The 24,107-nt window shown below is 41.1% G+C and overlaps 2 protein-coding genes and 1 long non-coding RNA gene across 3 annotated transcripts in view; 2 read left to right on the forward strand and 1 right to left on the reverse strand.

Moving 5' to 3' along the window:
* The window catches only part of CFAP43 (cilia and flagella associated protein 43), a 42,295-nt gene extending 27,252 nt beyond the window's left edge, over nt 1–15,043 (reverse strand). The window contains exons 1-9 of the mRNA XM_058810767.1: nt 15,000–15,043; nt 12,822–13,075; nt 11,931–12,027; nt 9,003–9,170; nt 7,921–8,071; nt 3,331–3,481; nt 1,866–1,928; nt 866–945; nt 33–164 (exon numbers count right to left, since the gene is read on the reverse strand). Of these exons, the coding sequence (XP_058666750.1) occupies nt 33–164; nt 866–945; nt 1,866–1,928; nt 3,331–3,481; nt 7,921–8,071; nt 9,003–9,170; nt 11,931–12,027; nt 12,822–13,075; nt 15,000–15,043 (1,140 nt within the window). The remainder of the gene's footprint in view (nt 1–32; nt 165–865; nt 946–1,865; nt 1,929–3,330; nt 3,482–7,920; nt 8,072–9,002; nt 9,171–11,930; nt 12,028–12,821; nt 13,076–14,999) is intronic.
* Nucleotides 15,044–15,531: 488 nt separating this feature from the next.
* On the forward strand, nt 15,532–16,918 carry LOC131561570 (uncharacterized). Its single transcript, XR_009275087.1, has 4 exons — nt 15,532–15,599; nt 15,815–15,999; nt 16,485–16,560; nt 16,728–16,918. It is a non-coding gene; the product is annotated as an uncharacterized LOC131561570 (long non-coding RNA).
* Nucleotides 16,919–17,512: 594 nt separating this feature from the next.
* LOC131561250 (glutathione S-transferase omega-1-like) lies at nt 17,513–23,642 on the forward strand. Its single transcript, XM_058810487.1, has 6 exons — nt 17,513–17,643; nt 17,756–17,864; nt 19,312–19,534; nt 20,521–20,622; nt 22,737–22,843; nt 23,108–23,642. Exons 1-6 carry the CDS (start codon nt 17,610–17,612, stop codon nt 23,259–23,261), a joined length of 729 nt encoding a protein of 242 aa, XP_058666470.1. The 5' UTR covers nt 17,513–17,609; the 3' UTR covers nt 23,262–23,642.
* The last annotated feature ends 465 nt before the right edge of the window (nt 23,643–24,107 follow it).

Consider the following 24,107-nt stretch of genomic DNA (forward strand, 5'->3'; position numbering starts at 1 on the left):
ATTATGCAGTGCTGTTATCTCAAATGTTGTACCTGGTCAGTGACAAGCAGCAGACTGGTGTAATCAGGAGAAAACACGAGGCTGGATATGGGCTCTGAGATATCAGCAGAGATTTTTATCTCATACTGCAGATCTTTGATGTGATAAAAGATTAAAATGCCCTCCTGTGCAGAAAAGTACAAATCCACATGAGGTCTATGTCAGTTATACTATCTGGCAAAATAAACTGCAAGATCTTAAGAATATCACTAGAGCAGCAGAGTTTAACTGCATCCCATCACCAATGGTGTCATTTGTCTTTAGTAGGTTTAAATTAAAGCACTCTAAACTGAGATAATAAATCTATTGAACATAAAGGTGTTCTTTAATACGATTCTTAGTGACAGTCCATGTTTGATAACAACAGATTCTCTCATTAGATAATGCTTTTGATTTCATATTGTTGTTTTTGAGACAGTGTAAGAATTTGTCTCCCACTTGAGAATGTACAATGGCATTTTCAGATTGAGTTAGATATTGAGTTAGATATTGCACAAAATAATTTGGTAATTCTATTGGCCATTTTCTCTCCTTTCCTATTTTGTCCATCCTTCATTTCTGTTCCTCTACAATATTCTTAAATAAAACCAGGATTATCCTCTTTTATTGCTTCTTTGAGTACAAAAATGGAATCCTTTCACACTCTGCTCCCTTGTGTCAAGCCTTAACAAAGTAATATAGTCAACACCAGAGAGGAACTTTATGGTCCTGCAGCCCCTCACTTTTTCTTAACTCCTGTCTTTGCAGTGAACTCTGCAAATATACTCCATTTGAATGCATATTTTCACACACTCAGAGTAAATCAAAAGCACAAAGGATGCCTTACATGTCCAGCTGCATACAGTCCCTCTTTACAAAATGCCATGGTAAGTAAAACAGGTTTTTGCAGATTGCTTGGTTTGCGACCTGAAAGCACAAAACCAACACAAAATATCAAATTTAATTTATTTCAACCATGTGCTGCAACTCCAAATCCAGGATAATTTACTATTTATTTGTGAGTAAAAGGATCATGAGTCATTTAGATTGGAAGGGATCCTAGAAGTCCTCTAATCCAACCTCCTGCTCAGAGCTGATTTCAAACTCGGAACCCTCTGCAAAGTTGAATTATGTTGCCCAGACTCATATCAGCTAAGGTCTGAATATACCCAAAAATGGCAATCCCATGTCTTCTCTGGGCAATTTGTCCCAATGGCTGACTACCTTCACTGTGAAAGTATTTATTTCCTGAAATATACCCAGAATTCCTGTTGATGCAAACTGTGTTTGGTTGTATCTTCTCTGTAACCTTTCACTGGATAGCTAAAGCAATGGTAAAATCCCTCATTTCCTTTTCTCCAGGCTGAACAAACAGTTTTCTCACACCAAATTTGTATGTAATGTAACACGACTGTAACAGCCCTTGTGGAAATGTGCTGAAGTTCATCCATTCTTTTTTGTACTGTGGTGCCCAAAACAAAGCATTTGAGACAAACCCCTAAATCCTAACTCAGATAAATTATGAGTGATTGCAGTTCTACAGAAATGCTAAACTAAGCAGTAGGGAACCTCTTCTAGCACCACTTATTCCAATTTAAATTAGAATGAACACAATTTTTCCCACTGTCACTGTTTCTCCTGAGGCTTTTAATTTGGCTGTCTCTTAGCAGAAAAGCTGTTAATCTTTTGTCATGTAAACACAACATTGCCAACAATGTGTCTTGCAGAGGCCAGTGTAAGATGAGTTTTTCCAACCAGTGGCTTCCAGCTGCACTCACATATTATTACTCCCAGACATCAGCAGTGCTGCCTAAAAATCTATTAGCTTCATTTGAACATGGAAATACCTTTCTTTTTCTGCACTTCACTACGAGCATAGGACACCACATCTGCTATTTTCTGCATGACCTCTGCACAAAAGAAAACAATTTAGAATGTCAACTTTGTTTGTAGATCAATATTGCAAAACAAGTCAGTTGTATTCCACTCTATTCAACAAAAGGCCAGCTTCAGTATGCTAAATGAAAAATGTGCATTCTTCCTAATATCTACCATTTCTGCCATCTATGCAACTGAGCAAGCACAGTTCTGTTATTCAGTTTACAGCTGTAACAAGGAGATAACATGGACTTAAGTGTGGAGAGTGGCTCAGATGCAGATTTATCTTCTAGTACCAAGTTATGGTATTCTTATTTCTAACAAAAATTTATTTTTATACACTTAGAAGGAAAATTCAGCCACTCTGAAAACAATGCCTAAGTGAAATGTTGTGGCTCCTTATGATTCTGTTTGCAGCACCATATCAGGAATTCAGCATGTGCTTAGAGCTGGCCATGCACTTAAGCATTCTGCTAGATACAGATTGCAGCCTGGTTTAAATTAAGCAGAAGCTTCAGTATAATATAAATACACAGCATTTTGTTAAACAGTTTTAGGACAGGACTCAAAGATGAACACACAGACCAAGAAAAGGCCCAAATGGCCAATATTCTTGTTGCCTTCTACTCAACTAACAAAAACAGTTCTGGTCACACCTCAGGTTTTTATTTCTTGATGATTTCCAACTCTTGATTTGCTAAATTTAAAAGTCTGATTGTTTTAAAAAGAGAAATAATGCTGGTTTGTTAGATTGTTTTAAAAGCAGCCTTCCATTTTGGTGTTAACTATCAAAAATGAAGTCAGGGTACTTACTGCAGCTTAAAAAATCATGTGCTATATGTAAACAGAAGAAAATAAGATTATCAGGAGATTATCTATTACCACTAATTCAGTGTTTGTTAGGGAAACATCCCTATGTTAGGGAGAAGTATATTCCAGTACCCCTCCTAGGCCTGACCAAGGTATGAACTTCATGTGCACCACAGGATTGACACTTTCCATCCCATCAAAGGATGATGGGGTACACATTGCCTAAGGAAAAATTTTTGCTGGCTGTGTCTCAGCATACTCCATTTAGGAGCCCTCTTAATGGGCACAGAAGAGTAGTGGCACTTAGCAGAGGAGACACCACCTCAGGATTCCTGGAAACACAGTTAATTTAATAAATTTTGATCTATTTACAGTTTTTTGGGGTTTTTTTTTGGTTTTTTTATGAGGAAAAATCAAAGTTAGTTATTGGCTGTTAAAAACACCCCCACAGAATCTCAAAAGACATTCTCATTTGTTTACTCTACTAATAAAAAAAAAGGGTTCTACAAAACAGCTTTAGAATTTCTGTAAGGTACCCAATAGAAGAACAGAAGAAAACACAAAAAGCTTTCACCTATCTACTTTCTTTCCTGCTTGAATGAAACCCACTCAGCTATTTCTTACCAGGTGGAGATTTTTGTTGAAGAACAGAAACACTGTATTGCTCAGCATCAATTGCCAAAACATATCCTTCTTTACAGCCCATGTATATTTCTGAGGCTGCAGTCCAGCAGTGGGCAGTGGGATGCACTGAAGTCTTAATACAATTTCTAGGCTTCAGCATGAAAATAAACAAGTTCAATCAACAATGGACAAATATCTGTACAAGCTCTTACATACATTTCAAGATAAGAAAAAAAAAATCATTACCTCAGAGTCTGACATCATGTTTAACATCAGCATTATTTTATTCAGTCATCCCTTCACTGAAACCAGTAACTTGACAGAGAACATTCTCCAAAAAAGTGTATATCTAGAGACTGTGGTGGAAAAATCACTTCTCCCTCTAGAAACTTGTTTAAATGATGAATTATATTTTCAATGAAAAACTATCTAGTTTTAAATTTGCATTTATCTGGATTTATTCTCCAGCACTTGCATCTGTTACAATTTTATTTCTAGCTTGGAAATCCCTCCAGTATCTTCCCTATCCTCACAAAGATATTGACCTACCACAACAGGGGCATTTTCCAAAGTTTTAATGATAGAATTATGATAAAATTCAATACACTGAGCCCCTAGAGGGTTCTTTAAATGTCAGAAGGGCACTAGAAGCCCAAATTTAAATGGTTACTTATTATGACCTCACCACAACAAATGCCTTTCAAACTGCTTTTCAGAATATTCTTCCACTTTATTGCCAAAACGTGAACATGTGGTTCTTGCATACCTAGCAGCACTAAAACACATTTTGTTTGAATACCTTATCTTATTGTATAATCCAAATTGCTCTGTAAAACAGCTTTGTCAATCTTTGTGTCATCTGCAAATAAGTGCTAGAAATATCCCTGACCTGGACTTCCCATGTGCCTTGAATTTCATTTTGCTAAAATAACTCTCATAAATCTGTCCTCCATAAAACAGGAAGAACAGAACTTCTCCAGCAAATATTATTAAAGACAGAGAGTGGCCTGTTCAGATAAAACAGTGACAGAGGTCATAAAAATGCCCTTACAGAAAGAACAAGATTAAAGAGAATTCAGGAGGGGAAGAGGGGGACAAACACAAGAAAACTTTGGGAGAACATTTAAAAGAGAGGATTCAAAGCACCATACATGTGTGCAGAAGTGGTGAGGGTCACTAAACAATATGATGGATGAAAAAAAAAGAAGGTCCTATGTATGATTCTGTAAAACACCTTTTGTCTCACTAAAGGTTCTATAAAAAGAGAAAATATGGATGAACTTGTGATGAAAACATAGGACAGATATCCATAAGTACCTAGATTTCATTAGCAAAATATACCAAGCCCTTGTTATGTGACTTTGGGTAAGTAACTTACATTCTATTTATTTATGCCTACAAAGCATTTTTAGTTTCTCAGGGGAAAAATGTTACAGGAATAAAGTATATTAATATTTACTTTATAAATCAAATAAGGCTGACAGTAACAAATTTACAGCAAATAGGGCTTTACATCACCCAGAAAAACATCTAATATAGGCATTTTCACTGATTTTATAAGGCTTGAACATCACAAATCTTTGGGAAGGTTGTAACTGAACTTCTGCAAAACAGAAGCTTTCTGGGTAAACACAATTTCTGCAGTGTTCCTTTGTACCTTCTGCCATGACTGTCTTTACATATAAAAATATGCTAAGCCTAGGATGAGATTATGTAAATCCCCAACCAGGTTGCTTCTTGGACTGTACAATGGTATGGTGGTGCATAATAATAATAATAATAATAATAATAATAATAATAATGCTGTCTTTCTTTGACTTCTCTCCCTTTTGAGTAGCACCTCATCAGGGGAAAAAAATCCATGATGGATCCTTGCCACAAAAAGTTTTATAAAAAGACAATGGAATAAAATTGGTGCTAGAGGTGAAATGGATTCAAGTGGGCTTGATTGTCCCACTCTGCTCTGCACTGGGGCTGCTTCACCCGGAACATTGTGAGCAGTTTTGGTCACTGCAATATAAGAAGGATAATACAGTGTTAGAGAGTATCCAAAGGAGGGCTAGGAAGATAGTTAAGGCTCTAGAGGGGGAGTCATATAAAGAGTAGGTGAAGTCATTTGGTCTTTTCAGCCTGGAAAAGGAGACAGAGGGGAGACCTCACTGCAACTACAACTTCCTTGTGAGGGGAAGAGCAGGGACAGACACTGATCTCTGCTCTGCGGTGACAGTGACAGGACCTGAAGGAATGGCCTGTATCACAGGAGGTTTAGGTTGGACATTAGAGAAAGTTTCTTCACCAGAGGCTGGCTGGGCATTGGAAGAGGCTCCCCAGGCGGAGGTCACATCACCAAGGCTGACAGAGTTCAAGAGTTTGGACACCACTCTCAGGGACAGGGTGTGACACCTGGGGATGGTCCTGAGCAGGGCAAGGAGCTGGACTCCATGATCCTTGTAGGGCCCTTCCAACCGAGCACATTCTGTGATTCTGTGGTAAAGCACATTTAGAAAACTCTGAGGAAGGAAGAAAAGGCTGGAAAGCTGTGGGATATTTCAATCCTTTCCCTCTGCTGCCCCGCTGTGGTTACACTTGGGTTCGTAGCCAGTCTCAGTACGTGGCTCTGGAGCACGGAACACTGACACACCTCCACGAGGCAAACCAGCACACCGGGCTGGCTTTTCAGTGCTGGGGTGTTGGAAAGAGGCTAAACGTGACAGCACAATCACAAGGATTTCCCTCCAGTGTCAGGGCTTAGAAGATCTAAGAGGGCTCAGTTTTTCTGCTCGGTTAGAGATGGGGTTTATGTGCACAGGCATGCGTGGAGGAGAGAATTAGTCCTGGGAGGCACAATAAATTCAAGTCCTAAAAAAAATTACCCAGCTACCATTTACTGGAGCAAGGTGAAAAAATGCCAGAAACAGATTCATTGCCTCCCAGAGGTAAACTCTGAGTGTAGAACCTCACAGTTTAGTACACAGGAAACAACATACCACCCCCACAACAAAAGGAACAAGGGCCTGTATTTCTGAGAAAAACCCCATTTCATTTCTAAACAACTTGTTCATTACCTACCACTACTAACAACCAAAATACACCCATCTAAGAAAACTGGACAGTAAATAACTATTGAAATATTTACCATATAATTTGAAAGAAAATGAAATGTTCAATGAAGACTATTAGAACAGTTTACTCTTACTCCAGAAATATTTCTATGGATAAGGAGAACATAATCACATTGAAGGTGCTAAAAAGAAATCTAGGTTTTCTGAAGGCAGCTGGGAATGCAAAGACCCTATAAAGATCTCTAGTACATATATCAACCATGGCTGAAAGCATAAACTTTTCCATGTGGAAAAGTCCCCAACATGGTTCTGCAAGTTCAAGCATGAGAACCTACCACTACTGCACAGTATGGCATCTATTCAAGGACAAATTCTATAAAGCCTCACAGACCTAACACAGGAACTGTTTTTCTCCAATACTACTTGTAATTCACTTTACAGAATAAAGAACAAAGTGGGTTTTGCAGAATTTATCATCTGCACATAACCTAAGAAGCAGTAAAGCAAAAGAAAATGACAAGGCCCCAGATGAGCATATATTGTCTTTACTTTGTACGTTCTAAGTGATCTCAAAGAGGAACAGTTCACATGTATTTAGAATCAACAAAGGATTTTTTTAATAGTTCTTGATTGTCCTTAAAAACCATAGGAAACTAGTTCTACAGTTAAAAAACCTCTACCATTGTGAAAGCATGAAGCAACAAAAAGATTATGAAGTCAGGAAAACATAATTTCCTGGTTTTACCTTTTGACTCTACTTTGTACACTAATACAGAACACCCATTTGTCCATTGAGCAGATGCAGTATATAATGCCAGTGTCATTTGATGCATGCCAGTTTTGGTGCCTCATATACACCACAAGCCACCAAATAGAAATTGATGGCCTTAATCTAAGAAGAGAATCCCAGATTTGTAAATTAAATGTTTTCACACTTCTAGCTGGTAGTCATGGGAAAGTAAAATTTCAAACAAAATGAGAAGACTTTTGAAGCCTCTAAAAAGAGGCACCTCAAGGGTGGATAAAAAGTAAATAATCAAATACAAGTGAGACCAATGGCAAGGTCCAACACTTCCAGTGGTATGGGAATGTATTTCAGAAGCAGGGGTTTCTGTCTGGAAAAAACCCTTCAACATTTTCATAGCTTGAAATATTTTCAATGTCAAAAAGAAAATCCCAATGGGAAGCAAGAATACATGAGGGTTAATTTAGCATGGGAATAAGTTTTCAAGTTTTCAGCAGGTCATTTTAGCAAGGCACAGTTAAATGCTGACAGAGATTCAAACCTCCAGTACACAGATTTATGCTAGGAGCTATGTCAAACATCTCAACACTGTACTGCACTATGCAGCAGCATTATGCCTTCTCAGTCTCCTGGAAAAATGGATTTCAAAAATATTGTTGAGATAACAGATCTATTTACTGGGTTGTACCTATTTAATAAGCATTAGAATTATGAATTTATTAACAAGTATTTGTATAGAAAATATGACTGGCAATAGTAAAAAGGGAAAAATTCAGTAACTACCACAAATGTTTCTGCTTCATCTCCTTCCAGTCCACCAATGGCTGAAATTGGCAAATCAGGGCCATAGTATGGATCATCTTTACGAGAAGGTGGGAAAAACAAATCCTCATGAGGACTCATGGCTCCCTGTTCATCAGGGAGTTTCACAGGGCTGTGAAAAGGCAAAAGACACAGTCAGAGGAGCAGAGATATGAATAGCAACCACTGATACAAAATGGAGAAGCTGTTTTTAAAATGGGCTTTATTTCTGCAAACTGAATGGAGGAAAAATAAGTATGCCTGTGTATTTACATATGCATTCTGTAATGCCAAAAGGCAAAAGCCCTTTGGTATTTTTTTCAGATCACAAATTAAGGCCTTGTTTATACTTTCATTAGTGTAACTGTGGATGTGGCAATATGTTGATTACATTAATAGTTAATGAGATTAAACACAGCTGGGAATGGCAGAGTAGCTGCCACCTCGAAGCACAGGTTTTATATGTCAACAAGTCCAACTTCAGTGGTACATGCTACTTTTCCACCAACCTCAAAACACATTTTGGCATAAATAAATTCTAGTTTTGCTGTGCTCAGTGAATTGCATTGACAGAGCTATGCTCTCTGGACCTGTAAATTAGCCACAGAAGTTGGAAATCACATCGAAAACTGATACAGCTTTTGGTACAATTTGTGATTCCAACAAGATATTGTTTAACTATGCTTGTACAAATTGAGCTAAATTTGATGCTTTCATAGCTACAAAAGCAATACTCAAGAAAGCCATGTACAGAAAAGCAGTCCAGGCACTATCTTTATTCAGTCACACAGCTTTTGATCAAGGCTGCCAAGGCAGCTGATTTAGTATTAGCTTCATGGTGTGCATAATCTTGTCATGTGAGTACTAAGAAATGAAATCATAAATTTAATTCACTTGCTTGACTAGACAGATTTATAGTGGTTGTGATTTAGTAATTACTGACTGCAATACCTAGGTGAACTAAGTGGGACTAAATCCTTTGCAAATAGATGTGTGCGGCCAGTCTTTAATTATTAAAATATACTTATAGAGGTTGCTCTTAGCCTGAGGGTGGTTCCACTCACTGTCGTATGAGGAGATACTCGTCCTTGCTCTTTTCAATGCACCAGATGGTAACAGAGCTCTCAGCAACAAAACACAGCTGCTGCCAATTCATGGGGTTAAAACTCAGAGAGGTTCCTGTGAGCCCTGGCTGATGCTCACTGCACAGGAGGATATTTTCTTGCCAGTTCCTTCATTAAGGAGAATAAAAGAAAATTAAATCCATTAAACAGGTAAAAAACATTGAAGCCAAAGGCCGGGATTTGATTAGGACTGATGTTCAAGATCCAGTCTGGAAAACAAATACTTTGTCACTGACAAAAAATTTCTGCTGTCAAAACAGTAAGGTCCTCTTGAGAATGAAAAGGATGTGGTTAATTAGCCACACATAAAATTATTACTGCTAGAAAATGATTGAATAACTGACATTTTAGAAACATTATCAGTCAATCCCTTTCGTGAAAAGACTAATGGTCAAGTGAAACGGATTTTTTTTTTATTAGCTCCATCAGCAACAACTAAAATGGGCCCAAACAATTAACTCTTCAGCACCCCAGCCTTGCTTTTCCAATCTGTAACATAATGACTGTAGTGCTTGCAGCTGGAAGGTGTGATAATGAGGAAAGAAACCACATTCAGCCTCTGATTATCTATGGATTAATTACCTAGATAATACAGTAATTGTGTTGAGAATGCAGACATACAAGCTATGGCTGCGTTAACTAACTTGGCCACAAACCAGGGCAGAGTTTGTGTGGGGTTGTTATGTGTAGCTAACAGAAACCTGGGAATCTGCTTTCTGCTGACTTTTCTTTTGTCCAGTATAACCTATTTTATGACCTCCTCATCTATTTTTAATATTTTTCAATATTCAGATTAATATCTGATGGTAATTGCATTTTTAGGTACTATCCAAGAACTGATTAACAACATTTGAAGAAAATGGTTAAAACTGTTTTTTACTTTATTGGACAACCTATCTGACTGTTAATCTAAATAAAATTTATAGCTTTAGTATTTGTCATTATTGGTGAGAGGAGAAATGTAAAATGCATACACTGCTGTAAATAGATTCAGTATAATCCCTTAGCCTGGCTGTAAAAAATTCACTCACAGAAACCATCAAGAAGCAAACAATGGTTAACATTTATAGCATATGCAAAAAATGGGAATTATTCACACATATGCAGTTGCCCTCATTAAAATTACAGGAAGCTATAAACTGCAATTCTGACTTTTACAGGTATCAGCTTATCTTGCTTTCTAAAGATCTGTCAGCATGTTCTTGTCTCATACCTACCAGATAATGCCAACAGGGTTTTATAGCAGATAATTGACTAAGATCTGAAACTATGGTGAAACATGTATCTGAAAAGGAATCTGACATTAAGTTTCTCCTTTGAACAGCAAAGAATAAATATTAGGGATAAAATATCTCAGATGAAAGTCAGTTTTAGTTATCCACAAGCTCTTTATATTTTGAGAATGACATCTTTCAAAACATCTCTTACACCTCTGATTCCAAACTATCTGCCTAAAGTACTGGGGTGTGCAATTATGATATAGTCGTGACATCCAATGCTCTACACTGTGACTTCTGACCTTTATACACACATAGATCTTCAATGAATACACAATACAATCCAATCACAAAAATGAAGGTCCTGATTTGGCAGTAAATTCACACACCTCTGTTCAAATTATTGCACATTCTAAGCTTAATATTCTAATGTAATTGTATTTTGTTACTAAATTCTTTGTGTCTTAGATGGTTTTTATGACAATTACCTGCTGATAGTTGTAACACACTGATTCAAACTGGTTAAAATTGTTTGGCCCTGGAAATTACTACTACTTTAAAGCATTTAAACACTTCTAGGTGTTCCTGGTTTTAAGAATAATCTAGAGAAGTCTTTCAGGATGGTGCATTTTCGTTTAAGAGCACACAATGAACACACTGGACCAGGTGTGCTACTTCTGCTGCAGGTGATGAGTGTGTCAGCTGTCAGGCCAGTGAGCCTTTGCTGGTTTCCAGTGTGATATGCACAGACATCCTTCTCTGTCTATGATCAGAGTTCACAGCAAACATTATTCTTCTTCAGAAGGGAGAAGAGGCATCTGTAATAGTATCTACTCTCATTACTGAAATTCTGAAATTCCAGAAGTTTCTGCATCTTCACTTATAATTGTACAAGAAAAGATCATCAGTAAAATGAGACTATACTGACTGTTCCTTACATGTCCTCACTTGCCTCTCTCCTACTCCACCCTCCACATTTATTTTGAAGTGCTCAGACTCCACAGCCAATGGGAGCTTGCTGGCAATGAAGGCAAGAGCAGGATTATATTTTATAGTACAATTAAAATATTAAATATTCTACCTTTCTGTATCTGCACTGCATTATATAATACTTCAAATCAATGAGCAGAAAATTATGATCTAACCCAGTGATCCAAGTTAGTGTAATCACTGAGCAAAATTATAAGCCAGAACTAAGATCAAGCAAAAGTAATTAAGAGGACCACTGAACAGTCCAGGGGGACAAAGCAGTGCCAATCAGCTTTAGAACCCTTCTCCTCTTTTCAGCAGGCAACTTTCCTCCACAACCAGCATGATGCTCCCCCTCCAACAGTGAACAGATAATTAACTGATGCTGAAGGCTCTGGAAGCACTCCAAAAAGCAAAATTTGGAAGAAGGTGAAAGATAACTTTGCTACCACTAACAGCCATTTTGACTAGTGTCTACTTATACTAGAAAATAAACAGCATTTTTGGTTCAGAAAGTTTGCAGACAATAATCAGTCAGGAACAAAAAAAGAAGAGATTAAGGCAACCAGTATGTGTAGCATATTTGTATATTTGTTAGCCAAATCTATGCTAAAACAGTAGTCACACAAAAATATGAATTAAATACAAATGGTGTAAGAGAATTTTGGTTTTTTACTCTTACCATACTGAAAGAACAAACTCTGGGATTGAAGAGTAACTGGCCAGATATGGGCCTTTAAAACTTAATGCAAGTAAGGTATAGTCCAGCTGAGCATCACCTGAAATGTAAAAATAAATAATATGGTCTTTGATTGTCCCAGACTTTATTTTATAATACCACAGATACTCTTCTCACTTCCTTTATATCCATTTAACTCTTTAAATATTCTTCAGGCCCTTGATTTCTTTGCTTCACTGCAGATTATTCTTTTGATTTGATCATAAAAGTGCTCCCTATGTATCACTGCTTGGAATTGTTTCAATTTCCTTTCCAATAATACCTTGAAATTGTAAAGTATTTTTCCCCACGTCCGATGAAATCCTTTGCAGTCATAATTTTATTCAAATACATGAAAAAGCAAGCATCACGATCCTTATTTAAATGGCAAGGGAACTGAAACATGAATAAGGTAAGCAACTAAACCAAGGAGAGAAACTACATGAAGCAGGTAAAACCATACATTAGATCCTGGACTCCAAAGTTTAACTGCAAGAACCCTCATCCCTCACTCCTGGATTTCTCATCTGGCTTGGGAGTCTACTGCAGTATGATTTTATTGCTTATTCTGACTACATTTTCCTAAAACTAATTCCATTTAACTTCTTTTCCTTTTAAAATAGCTTCATTGTGTATGGCCATATTCCTCCCTAGCTTAAACCTAAATAAAAGTAGTGCAGGGGAAAATTCCTTGCACTGCTTTCCATGAATCTCTTCATGAGACAGTTCCTGTGACAGGGACAAACAGTCCCTGGTTTACAAGTCTTATAAAAAGGCCCCACAACTTCAGAAACTGATGATTAAAGTACTGTTTTAATGAAATAATGATGATGATGAGGGTTACCACATCACTACCTTTTAACTCTGTCAGTTTTCTCAGTTCTGGAAAAGTGTAGATGTGTATGAGGGGATTCAGCTGCCGGTCAGAAAAAGCCACCACTTGGCTGCTGGCACTTGCTGCAAAGGCTCCCACCTGGCCATTCTGACACTGCACTGCTCTTGTCTTCTTTGTTTTGATGTCCAGGAAGAGGATGTAGTTACCACAAGGGTAGCAGACAGTTTGATTGTTGATAAAGGCCACGTTCTTGTTTGAGAACCCCTGAACCCAGCTGCAAACAGAGTAACTGAATGTTAAAACATGAATCAGACACAAATTTCTCAAAATACTGTGCAAAAGGGAACGCTGCAGCCAAAGTTACACTGAATTGATGATTGGGATTTGTTAGACTCATCCCCATACCAATGTTGCAAAACCACAACAACTAAGATCTGGTACTATGAGTCACTAGTTCACTGTTTCCAAAAACATAGTCACAAAATGCACAAAGAACTGGCATAAGAACATGGAGAGATGCTTTTATTTCTTTCAGTTTTCACTAAAAATAAAGTCAGCCAAGTTCACAGGCTCTGGTTTCACATATCCCTGCAGAGGGTATAACTTTATTTGAAAGAACTGCATGGGTAGGATCTGTACTTGGGACCCAGTTGTGTTTGCTTAACTTTTTTGCACTTTCATAGTTCATCTCATACACATAAAAGATATAAAGGTACAGCTTCTGTTTATATGAAGCAAACCAGGAGGACTGTTCTGCTTTAAAGACTCCAGTACTTTAACACGGTAAAAGTCTGGAATGTAAAAGGATGTGTTACACAAGGACTGAAATAAATTACTGAGGAGGACTCTGTTTATGAGCTTACAACATGTCAACAAATTTGTAACTGCTTGCAGATGTTTTTACTTTTGAAAAAGTGTGTGGACAAACAGCAGGGTGGTCTTAGCAAAGGGATTTGCATCTACCACCAAGTGAGGATGTCAGTTCAGCCTGCTGGTACCATGGCAGGAAAGCTCCAGCAGTGTCAGAGATACCCTCTGTGTACAACACTGCTGTTAGCATCCTCCCTCTGAATAATTTGAATTGTTATTCAGAAACATCCCATCTCTTCTCTTTTTCCAAATCAGACAATTTGACTGGGAAGGACTTTTGTTTTCTGCAATGACCAGAAATATTTTTATGTTCCTTTCACAAACATAAGTCAGTCATAAAATCAGCTCAGTTGCTGATCCTTTGTACTCTTCAGAGAAGATGGTACTAAAGCCTCAGCACTCTCATACTTAGGAACGTTTTAAAATTGCTGGTCTTGAGATGAATTTATTTTCAGCAATAACTTCCCATTATCTTTTCTGAGGAATTTCTGCTCTAGACTTCTTTTGCTACATAGGAGTCAAGTGGAGCCAGAGAGGAGTGGGAGCCCTGTCGATGTGCTTGTGGAGATGAACTGAAAGCCATGGCAACAGAGGAGACATTCCAGCTGCCAGTGTTTTTCTGGGCCTTCCTTCATACAAAAACAGATTGTATGGGGTGCCACAGCACATGAGACCTGTTTGAACACGCTTACTAAAAGCTAATGTGCTTTTCTGCAACATTAGCTCTGAATCATTGGAAATGAAGTATTCCTAACTTCTGGTTGAGAGGTCAAATGGAATCTAGAAAACGTGTATGTAGGGATAAATTAATGGGGGTGACAGTCCAATTTATCATTCTTATACATCCAGTAAAGGCCTAAGGGGACAAGGGTTCAGGCTGTTTAGAAACAGGCAGGTAGGGATAGATAGATAGATAGATAGATAGATAGATAGATAGATAGATAGATAGATAGATAGATAGATAGATAGAAGAACCACACACTGGAACAGGTTTTTTCAGACAGGCTGTGGAGTCTCCTCACTGGAGCTGTCCCAGAACCGTGTGGATATAATCCCAAGCACCATGCTCGGGGATGACCCTGCCTGAGCAGGGAGCTTGGGCCAGATTACCACTGAGGTGCCCTGGACCGTCCCATTCCGTGATCCTGCCATCCGTGCCCATGATTATTCTCTCCGCCCGCGCTGTCCTGACAGACCCCGACAGCGCAGCCTCCCCTCCCTGTCTGACCGCCCAATTCACGGGGCCGCCGCGGGCTGAGCACAGCTGAGGACACGGCGCCCCCCAGGCGGGCTCAGGAGCGTGTGGGCGCGGTGCCGGCCGCCCCCACCTCACTTCCAGGGTGGCTCCCTCCGCGCCGGGTCCCGCCGCCATGCCCGCCGCCGCCGCGAGACCCCCGCGCCCTGGCAACAGCAACGGCGCCCGCCATTGGCCCGGCTCGGAGCACGCAGCTGATTGGCCCGCGCCCCTGCGCCAGCCAATCAATGAGCACGGGCGGGTATTTAACAACCCAGGTGGGGACGTTGCTTCTTAGCTGAGCCGTGAGAAGTGTGGGAGCTGTTGTTGCAGCTCTTATTGTTAATAAGCTGGGGTAGTTCTGCCCCTGAGCCACTGATATAATCTGTGCCCTTTCACCTGGGCAATCATTGCTGCTGAATCAAGTGTAGGAGCGCATCAGCCTTGGGAGAGAGTCTGTGGGTTCCATCTCTCGGTCACCCTGCATGTCTCTGCATCTCACCCAGTGCCATCTGCCTGTCTCTTTGCAGGACAGCTGTACCTATTTTCCCATTGTGTCTTGTGTCTTTCTGCAGTTACCATCCCTAAAGGTGTTCAAGAGGGGTCTGGATCTGCTGCTGGGTGATGTGGTTTAGGGGTGATTTGATGGTCTTGAATGTCTCTTCCAACCTTGATGATTCTGTAATTCCACAAGGTACAAAAGTTCTTGGATTCTGTGCAATAAAGCTCCTGAAGCTTCAGAGTGAGCTGAGGAGAAGTTTTCCCCAGAAAAAACGAGAAAGTACACCTGCAGCCTTTCCTTCTGTACTTTTAGCCTGGTGACACAGCAGTAACCTCCCAGAATTTAAAAAATAGATTTTTTTTCCTAAGGGAGGATTTTTATTTATACTGTGGTTTTTTTTGTTTTAGCTTGCTGTAACTTCCCTGGACAGTGGCAGTGTGCAGTTTTGCCATTCTGGTGTGCACTCACAGTGCTAGAGGGCAATGCATGGAGAGTGGCATTTCTGCCCAGAGGCAGCAGGACGAGCCCATTCCTCACCTCCTGTCTCCACAGGCACTCTGCGTGTCAGCCAACACCAGCAGAGAATGAGGAAGTGAGTTTATTTTCTTTGGTACTTCTGAGGGCCTATTGCAGCATGTGGGTCTTGTGATGCTGGTTTGAGTTCCTACATGCCTGTCTCCAGGCTGTGGGTTAGTAGACTGCCTGTGTGTTTCATAATTGCTATAAGAAATTTCAAATTAATTTTCTCTATTTTCATCACAAAATTCTGCTGAATCTTTACTAAGGATAGGTACTTAGAGGAATAAAGGCTATGTCCTCTAACACAGCTGGGGTTTTTTTTTATGGTTAGAGAAGTTTTTTTGTTGGCAAAGAGCACCTTATGTACAGGTTCTGTTTGCCTAGGGCGTGGCAGACCTTTGTGCAACAAGGTACCACTCCCCTTCTGTGCTGAGCTGCTTAATATCTACGCAATCAAGCAGCAGTGACTCAACAAAAATCATGTTCCTCCATTGCAATGGATAATGGTGTCAAGGTCATGGTTGTGTTGCTAGTGATCATCTTGGTGTTTTTCTGCAGGTGAGATCTCCACAGAAAATATTGGTCTTTGTAACCTGGTGTCTGAAGTCCAGAACAAAAAACCAAACCAAAACAGGTAGGACTTGTCCCCTGTGTAAACATGGATCCATTGATGGGACTGGAGAATGCTCTGTTAGCCTGGGGGTTTGACAGAGGAGTATGCACTGCCAGGAAGGCCAGGATTTTCCCTCCCTTTGGCAAGAGCCGTGTCCCTACAAATGTGCTGTTTCAATAAATGTACAGTGCCAACCTGAAGATTGGTGTGTGGAGCCACAGGACCGGAATCACTTTACCTCTGTGGTCAGAAATCAACTTGGACACTGTGTGAATATATGAAAATCATTGAGAGGAAAGCACCTCCATTTCCATTTTTATACTTCAAGGAAAGCTGGTACAAGGAAGGCCCTGGTACCCTAGTCTCAACTAGAGATGGAGCAAAGGGATGGAGAAGACTTCAATCTGTGTTTGGTTCTTTCTTTTGCTCTATGCCCACACTGATGTTCCCACAAAGATGTTTGCAGAAGCATGAATCCTATAACTGCACTGTAGTAATTAAGTTAGATTTAACTTTTGCTATGCTGTTTCCTGGGTTATTATCTCCTCTCTGGGTTTTTATCATGAAGCAGGACAGCTGCAGGAGAGATAAACCCTTCTTGTTACCATCAAGGTGGGGTTGGATGGGGCTTTGGAGAGTGGTAGGTGATGCAGAGGAGGCACTGAGGGGAACCCTGTACCTCAGCAGGCCCGTGAGGTGGAGTTTGGCCGTGAGTGTGCTATCGCCACGGGAATGCTGGAGGTGGTTGCGCAGTTATTTGTAAACGAGGAGGGAGAGCATGGAGAGCAGCTGAGCAGTGCCTGTCCCAGCTGCGTGGGGCGGGCGGAGGGAGAGCAGCTGAGCAGTGCCTGTCCCAGCTCGGTGGGGCGGGCGGCCACCTCAGGGAGGGACCACCGAGCAGCTCTCGGCGTCAGCAGCGGCAGCGGAGCTCTCCCGGGCCGAGAGGGAGTTGGGAGGGAAGGGAGAGAGGCGGGGCCGCACACCCGTCCCCCGGCGGGCGGTGCCGGCGGCCTGTGCCGGGCGCTGCGGAGGGGCCGTCACCGATCGGAGCCGTCACAGAGCCTGTCGATATGTCGGGCGATCACTCCCGCAGCCTGGGCAAGGGTAAGCGCCGCGGGCCCGGCACGGATCTCGGGTTCTCGGGCTGGGGCAGGGCCGGCACGGCTCTGGGGCTGGGGCATGGCCGGCGGTCACAGCCCCTATGCTCTCCCCGCAGGCAGCGCGGCGCCGGGCCCGGTGCCCGCGGGGCTGATCCGGCTCTACAGCATGCGCTTCTGCCCCTACGCGCAGCGGACGCGCCTGGTTCTCCGCGCCAAGGGCATCAGGTGAGCTCCGGAGCGAGCGGCGGGCCTGGCTGCCTCTGTTTCCTAAATTAAACATCCCTGAACGAACTGCTTGGGAACAGGCTTCTGTGCGTGGTTTTGTTCTGGAGCTTGAAAGAGTAGGGTGTGTATGAAAGCAGCTGCATAAAGGCCCAAAGTAAGAACCCCTAGCTGATTTTCTTTTATAATTTTTGCCCTGAGTAAATTGAGTAGAGACATAGCAAACACTATTTGTTTTTGATGTGAGTGGCTGTGAAAATTCTGGAGTTGTTTCTGTTGTGTTACTGCCCAACAAAACTCACTAGAGAGTGAATGACGTTTTTAAAAAGGAAATGTACCGTGTTGCTATAACATTGTATCTTGCCTGTGCTGTAGTTAGTTAACAAAATTCAGTGCTTGTGTTTGTTTCTTTTTCAAGATAGCCATTTCAGCATTCTTGAATGGGGTCTAGTATCTTCCTCAGGTACAAATGAAAATTAACCATTTTTTCCATCTTTTTGTGGCTCTGCCAAGTCCAAGGCCTACCAGTGGTTTGTGAACCAGCGCAGGGCTGGGAGTTCATGTTGGAATGGGGAATGCTAACAGGTCTCTTGAAAGTAAGATGAGGGTTGAGTTAGTTCATTTTGTTTTTTACATGGGTGTTTTGATTTTGGAAGGGTAGATGCAATAAAATTTCTGGGTCAGTTTAATTCTGTTTTTATTTGGTGTCTTTGGATTGATGTTGGAGCTGGAAGGTTTGTTGTACCATAGTGATTTTAGAGGGGTTTTATGGCTACCTAGATGTGATAGTTGCCTTCTGGTAACTACTCAGTTGTTTGAAGGCTCAGCTGTGTTTAGCTGACCTTTGGGCTTAATAGGAATTGTCTCGGGTCACACATTCAAGTCAGCATATAACTTCTGTTTGTTTGTTTTTTTAATATAGATGTATTTACCATATATTTTTTAAATCAATATCTATTTGCCTTTGCCCTAAGCAGTTGTTCCTTATGAGGCCATAAGTTGGGAAGATAAGCAGGAAGGATGCTCTCCTGATTTGTTCTTTGGTGTAAGGGCAGGTTAAGGTTCAGGTGCATTTCTTAATGGGGGTAGCTCACTTTCAGTCACCTGCTTCTTAGACTGCCCCTGGACTCACATGGAGTAAGTGTGCTGAGTTGTAATCTTTGTTTTTAGCCTGGTAGTTGTGTGCTTGTTAATCTAGTAAAAGACATGTCTGCAGTCTATAGCCAACCCATTGCAAGTCAGTATGTGCTTTCTCCAGCAAAGTGTGGCAGTACTTCTGTGTCAAAGGATTAGTCCTGCAAACAGCTTCAAAGAAAACAGGGGAGTACAGGGGCTTGAGGGTTGAGCCCCTCAATTATTGAACTGTAGAGGTGACTACATTTCACCATGGTATGGGCTGGACTGGAGCAGAACTGAGCCTGTCTGGGTCTTGTTTCTTTTGCTCTTTTAGCCATGAAGTAATCAACATCAATCTGAAGAACAAACCTGACTGGTACTTTGAGAAGAACCCCTCTGGGCTGGTTCCTGTTCTGGAGACCAGCAAGGGCCAGTTGATCTGGGAGTCCCCAATCACCTGTGAGTACTTGGATGAAGCATTTCCAGGGAAGAAGCTGATGCCTTCAGACCCCTATGAGCGAGCTTGTCAGAAGATGCTCTTGGAAGACTTCTCAAAGGTACTGTGTGATCAGGGTGGGACTGTTTCTGACCTCACCATTGCACCAAAAACTGCAGCTCTGTTGCTGATGTTGCTGTCAACCTTGAAGGTAGGTTTTGTGTCTGAGATGAGCATTTAAATAGGCAGAGGGGATATTTGGGGCCTTTTGCTGTGAGCACATACAGTCTGCTGTGTCTCTGAATTGCTCCCAGAATTATGTGCAAGGATGGATGCAGGAAGGCATCCAAGCAAGTGAAAGCTTGTATGACTGAGATAGGGTTTTGAGCATCCTGCAGTGGAACAAAGGTTAGCAGACCAAACAAGCCAAATGTGTGAGACCTGGGGAGTGACAATTGCTGTATTTTATTCTGGTCCTTTCTGGAGGAAATGCTGAGTGAATGCAGGATGTGGGAAGTGCCTGAGAGAGCCTAAAACCATGACAGGCACATGGCTGTAAACACGGGACTTGTGTAGGGAGGCTGGTTTTGGCTCTTATTTGGGGTTGCAGCTGGCTGACTGGAATTAACCTCTCTGTACATTCAAACATACAAAGCATGTGATTTGAGGAGTCTAGGAAGTGAAAGAAGTCACATGGACATGAAACAAGAGAGAAAGAAACAGAAGATGCAAAGGGTGTGGACAAAGAAGGAGAATAAAAGGGAGAGTATATTTACAACACTCAGTAAATAGGCCGAATGGAAAGAGGGAAGTGTGTTGCAAGAAAGAAAATGCACAGATGGAAAACATTTTTTCACTATTCTCTTCTTATTATAAGACTAAAATTCATTACTGTTTGTATTAATTCTTCCTCTAGGCTTTTGCTTGCTTTTATGAAATATAGAAGATTTTTATCAATGGACTTTATGTAGCTCTTTAATGTCAAATCTCTTAAGATTTAATTTGCATTGAAGATCTTAACATCTAAGTTAACATTTTCAGTTTTGAGTGACTAACTTATATTCTTGTAATCGGTGCATTAAAAACTTTATGCTTTCCTTTTTATAGATAACATCCTTGCTTTTCAAGCATGTTTTGGCAGTCAAAGATGGACAGGACACCACTGCACTGAAAGCAGAGATTGCTGAAAAGTTTGGCAAACTTGAAGAGGTGAGAGTATTTCATGATAAGGAGGAGATTGCCAGCCTTTATATGTTCCCTTTTGTCCTTTCATGATGTGGCATTTGGAGGTAGATCTCTCATTTAGTTGGTAGTTACCACAACAACCAGTCTCTCAATTTATTACCCTCAGCCCAGGATGCACAATGGCACCATTGGAATAAATTTCAGGGACCAAAACTAGCTAAACTAAACAAACGAAACTTTATCTTATGATAAGGACTGTGTAGGCTTGTAGAGATTTTTGAATTTGAACAACCACTGCTGTTGTCTTTGTTCTGCTCTAAGTGAAGGAGACCTTGCAGCATGTACTAAGAGCAAGGGCTGAAGAGTCTGAGCTGCTGAAAAGCATCTGTGCTGAACCCAACCAGTGCAGGTATCTTGGTGATGACAAAATCTTTTTTGTTCTAGAGCTTATCTGTGGGGGTGGGTGGAAGCAGAATGTAATGTGTGCTTTGTAGAAATCCAGCCCTGGACCATGGTGGTGTAATGCAACTTCAGTGGAGCTCCAGGAAGTGTCAGGTGGCTTTGATGCTGTGTTAGCCACTTGACAGTCTGTGTCAGTAATGGTTCTTGGCTAATCTGAACAGGTGTTGCACTTGTCTCTGTCATGAATCCATTCCTTCTGTCTTTAGCATCAACAGCCAATGCTTGGGTGGATCAATGAAGAACAGAGTATTTCTGCTCTGGTGCAAAGCTGCCAATAACCTTTTAATTCTTTCCTAGTTCTCCTGAAAGTCTGGTGCATTCTGCTTTCCCATCCCCTTGGGTTGCCAAAACACAATTGTTTCCAGGGTAGTGTTGTCCATCTGGTCAGGCTGAGGCTGGAGTAGTGCAGATGGCGAGTTCCTGGGGGAAGTTGTGTGTTTCACTTCCCTGAAATACAGATGTATTAAACATTAGGGAAGGATTAACCTTCTTCCTGCTCAATTAATACTGCAAAATAACTTGCTGTTGCTTCATTGTCTCTATTTTACTATACCCTGAATGATTTTACAGCAGCAGCTGATGGTCAGCTGTGAATGAGAGGCTGAAACAGAGCCATGCAAACTTCCTCAGTGTATTGTAAGAGATATTCCAGAGGGGAAGTACTTTGGAACACTTCTGTATTTCGATTTCTGCTGCCCAACAGAGGGGGCTGTGTTCCCATCGCTGCCCCTGTGCAGCTGCTGGTTGTGTTCTGCCAGACACCTGAGAACTCAAACAGCTCCATGCTTCCTGAAGGGCTGCTTCAAGATTTCTACTAGATCATGGGGGTTATGGGCAGGGAATAAATGCCATGTGAGTGTATAGGGGGTGTGTGTTCAAAAAAAACAAGTTGTGTAAAGTTCTTTTGAGTTCCACCTTTAAAACACCAAAGTGCCTGAAAATAAAGTCACTAATGAATCTAGAGCCACTAATCTAACGGAAGAAGAGAACAGGCTCTGGAGGGTCCTTAAAGCATATTAAACTTGGATGACCGTGGCACTTAAAAGTGCATCAGAGTCATAAATGTAACAGGAGAGCTTGCTGCATGCTTTCTGTGCTGAGCTGTGAGAAGGATCTCTTTCTGGTGTCAGTTACACTTGCTTACTGTTGCTTTTGCACCTGGAATCAAATGCAGTTTGAGATGTATTGTTAGAAATGCTTCCCTGACACCACTTGGCCTCAGCTGCCATGGGAAGAGAGTCCCTGCTAAAATGGTGCTCTAATTTAGCAGGATGATTAATTTAGCTGGATTTATTGCTCAAGAAATGAATGTTTGCTGCTGTGTTTGATTAGTCTGTGCCATTTAAGTTTTATGACAAGGAAAAAATCGCAAACATTCTGAGCTAAGCTACTCTTTGTTTGTGCACATGCTGCAGCTTGTTAGTGGTTCATATTTCATGACAGATTTTGAACCTCTGGAGAAGAGCTGGGCTGAGTTTGTGAAATAGCAGCTATAGTATTAATCTTAACTATACTGACTCTGCTAATACTGTATGCACAAGAGAAATGTACTGTATCTCCTTCATTTGCTCACTGATCCCTGTAGTGTGCCTGCCTTCCACTGTGCAGTGGGGTTTTTGTGTAGTGTTCTGCTGCACTTTTCCTTGAGGGCAGCTGACACCTCTCATCCTTCCCAGGTTCTGTCCAAACGCAACACGGTGTTTTATGGTGGGGACTCAGTCTCAATGGTTGACTACATGATCTGGCCATGGTTTGAACGTCTGGAACCATTCCAGCTGAAGGAGTAAGTACTTTGCCTGGCTTCTGGTGTGTTCTGAAGTGCCTCAGCATCAATATTCCTGGTGTACCCTGCAGCAATGGGCCACTCTTGGGGGCTGCTGAAGAAAGCTTGTATTGTGTTGCAGTTTGGGGGAAGCATCCTGCTCTAAACTGGACATTGTACTGGGACAGAGAAAGTAGTAAAATGGAACTTTTCAAGCTGTTTTGTTTCCTTGATGCCCTCTGAATTTTCCATTTGCATTACTCAGTCTCTTCCTTTTTCCTGTAGCTCTTTGAATCACACCCCAAAGCTCCAACGCTGGATGGAGGCCATGAAGGAGGACCCTGCTATCAAGGCTACAATAACTGACCCACAAATATACAAAAACTACCTCCAGCTGTATCTGAAGAACAGCCCTGAGGCATGTGATTATGGGCTCTGAGGTGATAGTAGGAATGTGCTGGCTGAAGTGTTAGTGCTGTTTTTCATGTGGGAGATCAGTGTAATTTGGTGAGGGCTTTTCTGTGGTTGCATTTATAATGGGGAATAAATCTGTGCTGAAAAGGCTGAGAAACCTTCTGTGAACTCCACTCCTTCCTGTTGGGGGAAGGATGTGCTGGCTTCAAGCAGGAGATGGAAAGTCATTGTTGGCCATGAATATTCCATAAAGGATAATGTTTCCACTCAAGAGTTGATGGTCGTTAATCTCTGGGCTCTTTCTAGGCATTGCAGTGGGCAGTCCTTGAACTGATGCTGTTACCTGATTTAAATGTTGTAATAATCATGTCTTGAAAATGAATAAAAAACAAGCAATGTCTTCAAACAGTTTTTCCTTCCTGTTTCTGGGCACCTGTTAGTCACTGGATTGGTTCTTGGTTCTAGTAAGGGCTTCTAGTTTTTGTTAGATATGCTAAGGGAGTGTATGGTTATAATCCTTTTCTGCCCTTCTGAAGTACTGGCGTGTTTATTCTAGGTTCTAACCTAAAGGCTGGAGGAAGGAGTAAAGCCAACAAAAACAATATCCTGAGCAGAAGGACATTGATTTTCTGTTCTCAGAATTTGAAGCTTTGCTCTGCTTGTCAAGGTGTAGGTAAAATTAGAGAGCAGAAATGAAAGGAGTTTAGTCAGAACATTATGCTGGTGATGTCTTGCTGCTGGAAAGAAAAGAGTGTTCTGTTTCATCAGGTAAGTGGCCGGATCAGAGCTTTTTAGTGGAACATCTTTGAAGCTATTCTGTATATAGCAGTGTTAATATAGCAGTGGGGGGACAAGATTATTTGAAGCACAA

The sequence above is a fragment of the Ammospiza caudacuta genome, chromosome 9 (assembly GCF_027887145.1).
Source record: "Ammospiza caudacuta isolate bAmmCau1 chromosome 9, bAmmCau1.pri, whole genome shotgun sequence".
NCBI classification, from domain to species: domain Eukaryota; kingdom Metazoa; phylum Chordata; class Aves; order Passeriformes; family Passerellidae; genus Ammospiza; species Ammospiza caudacuta.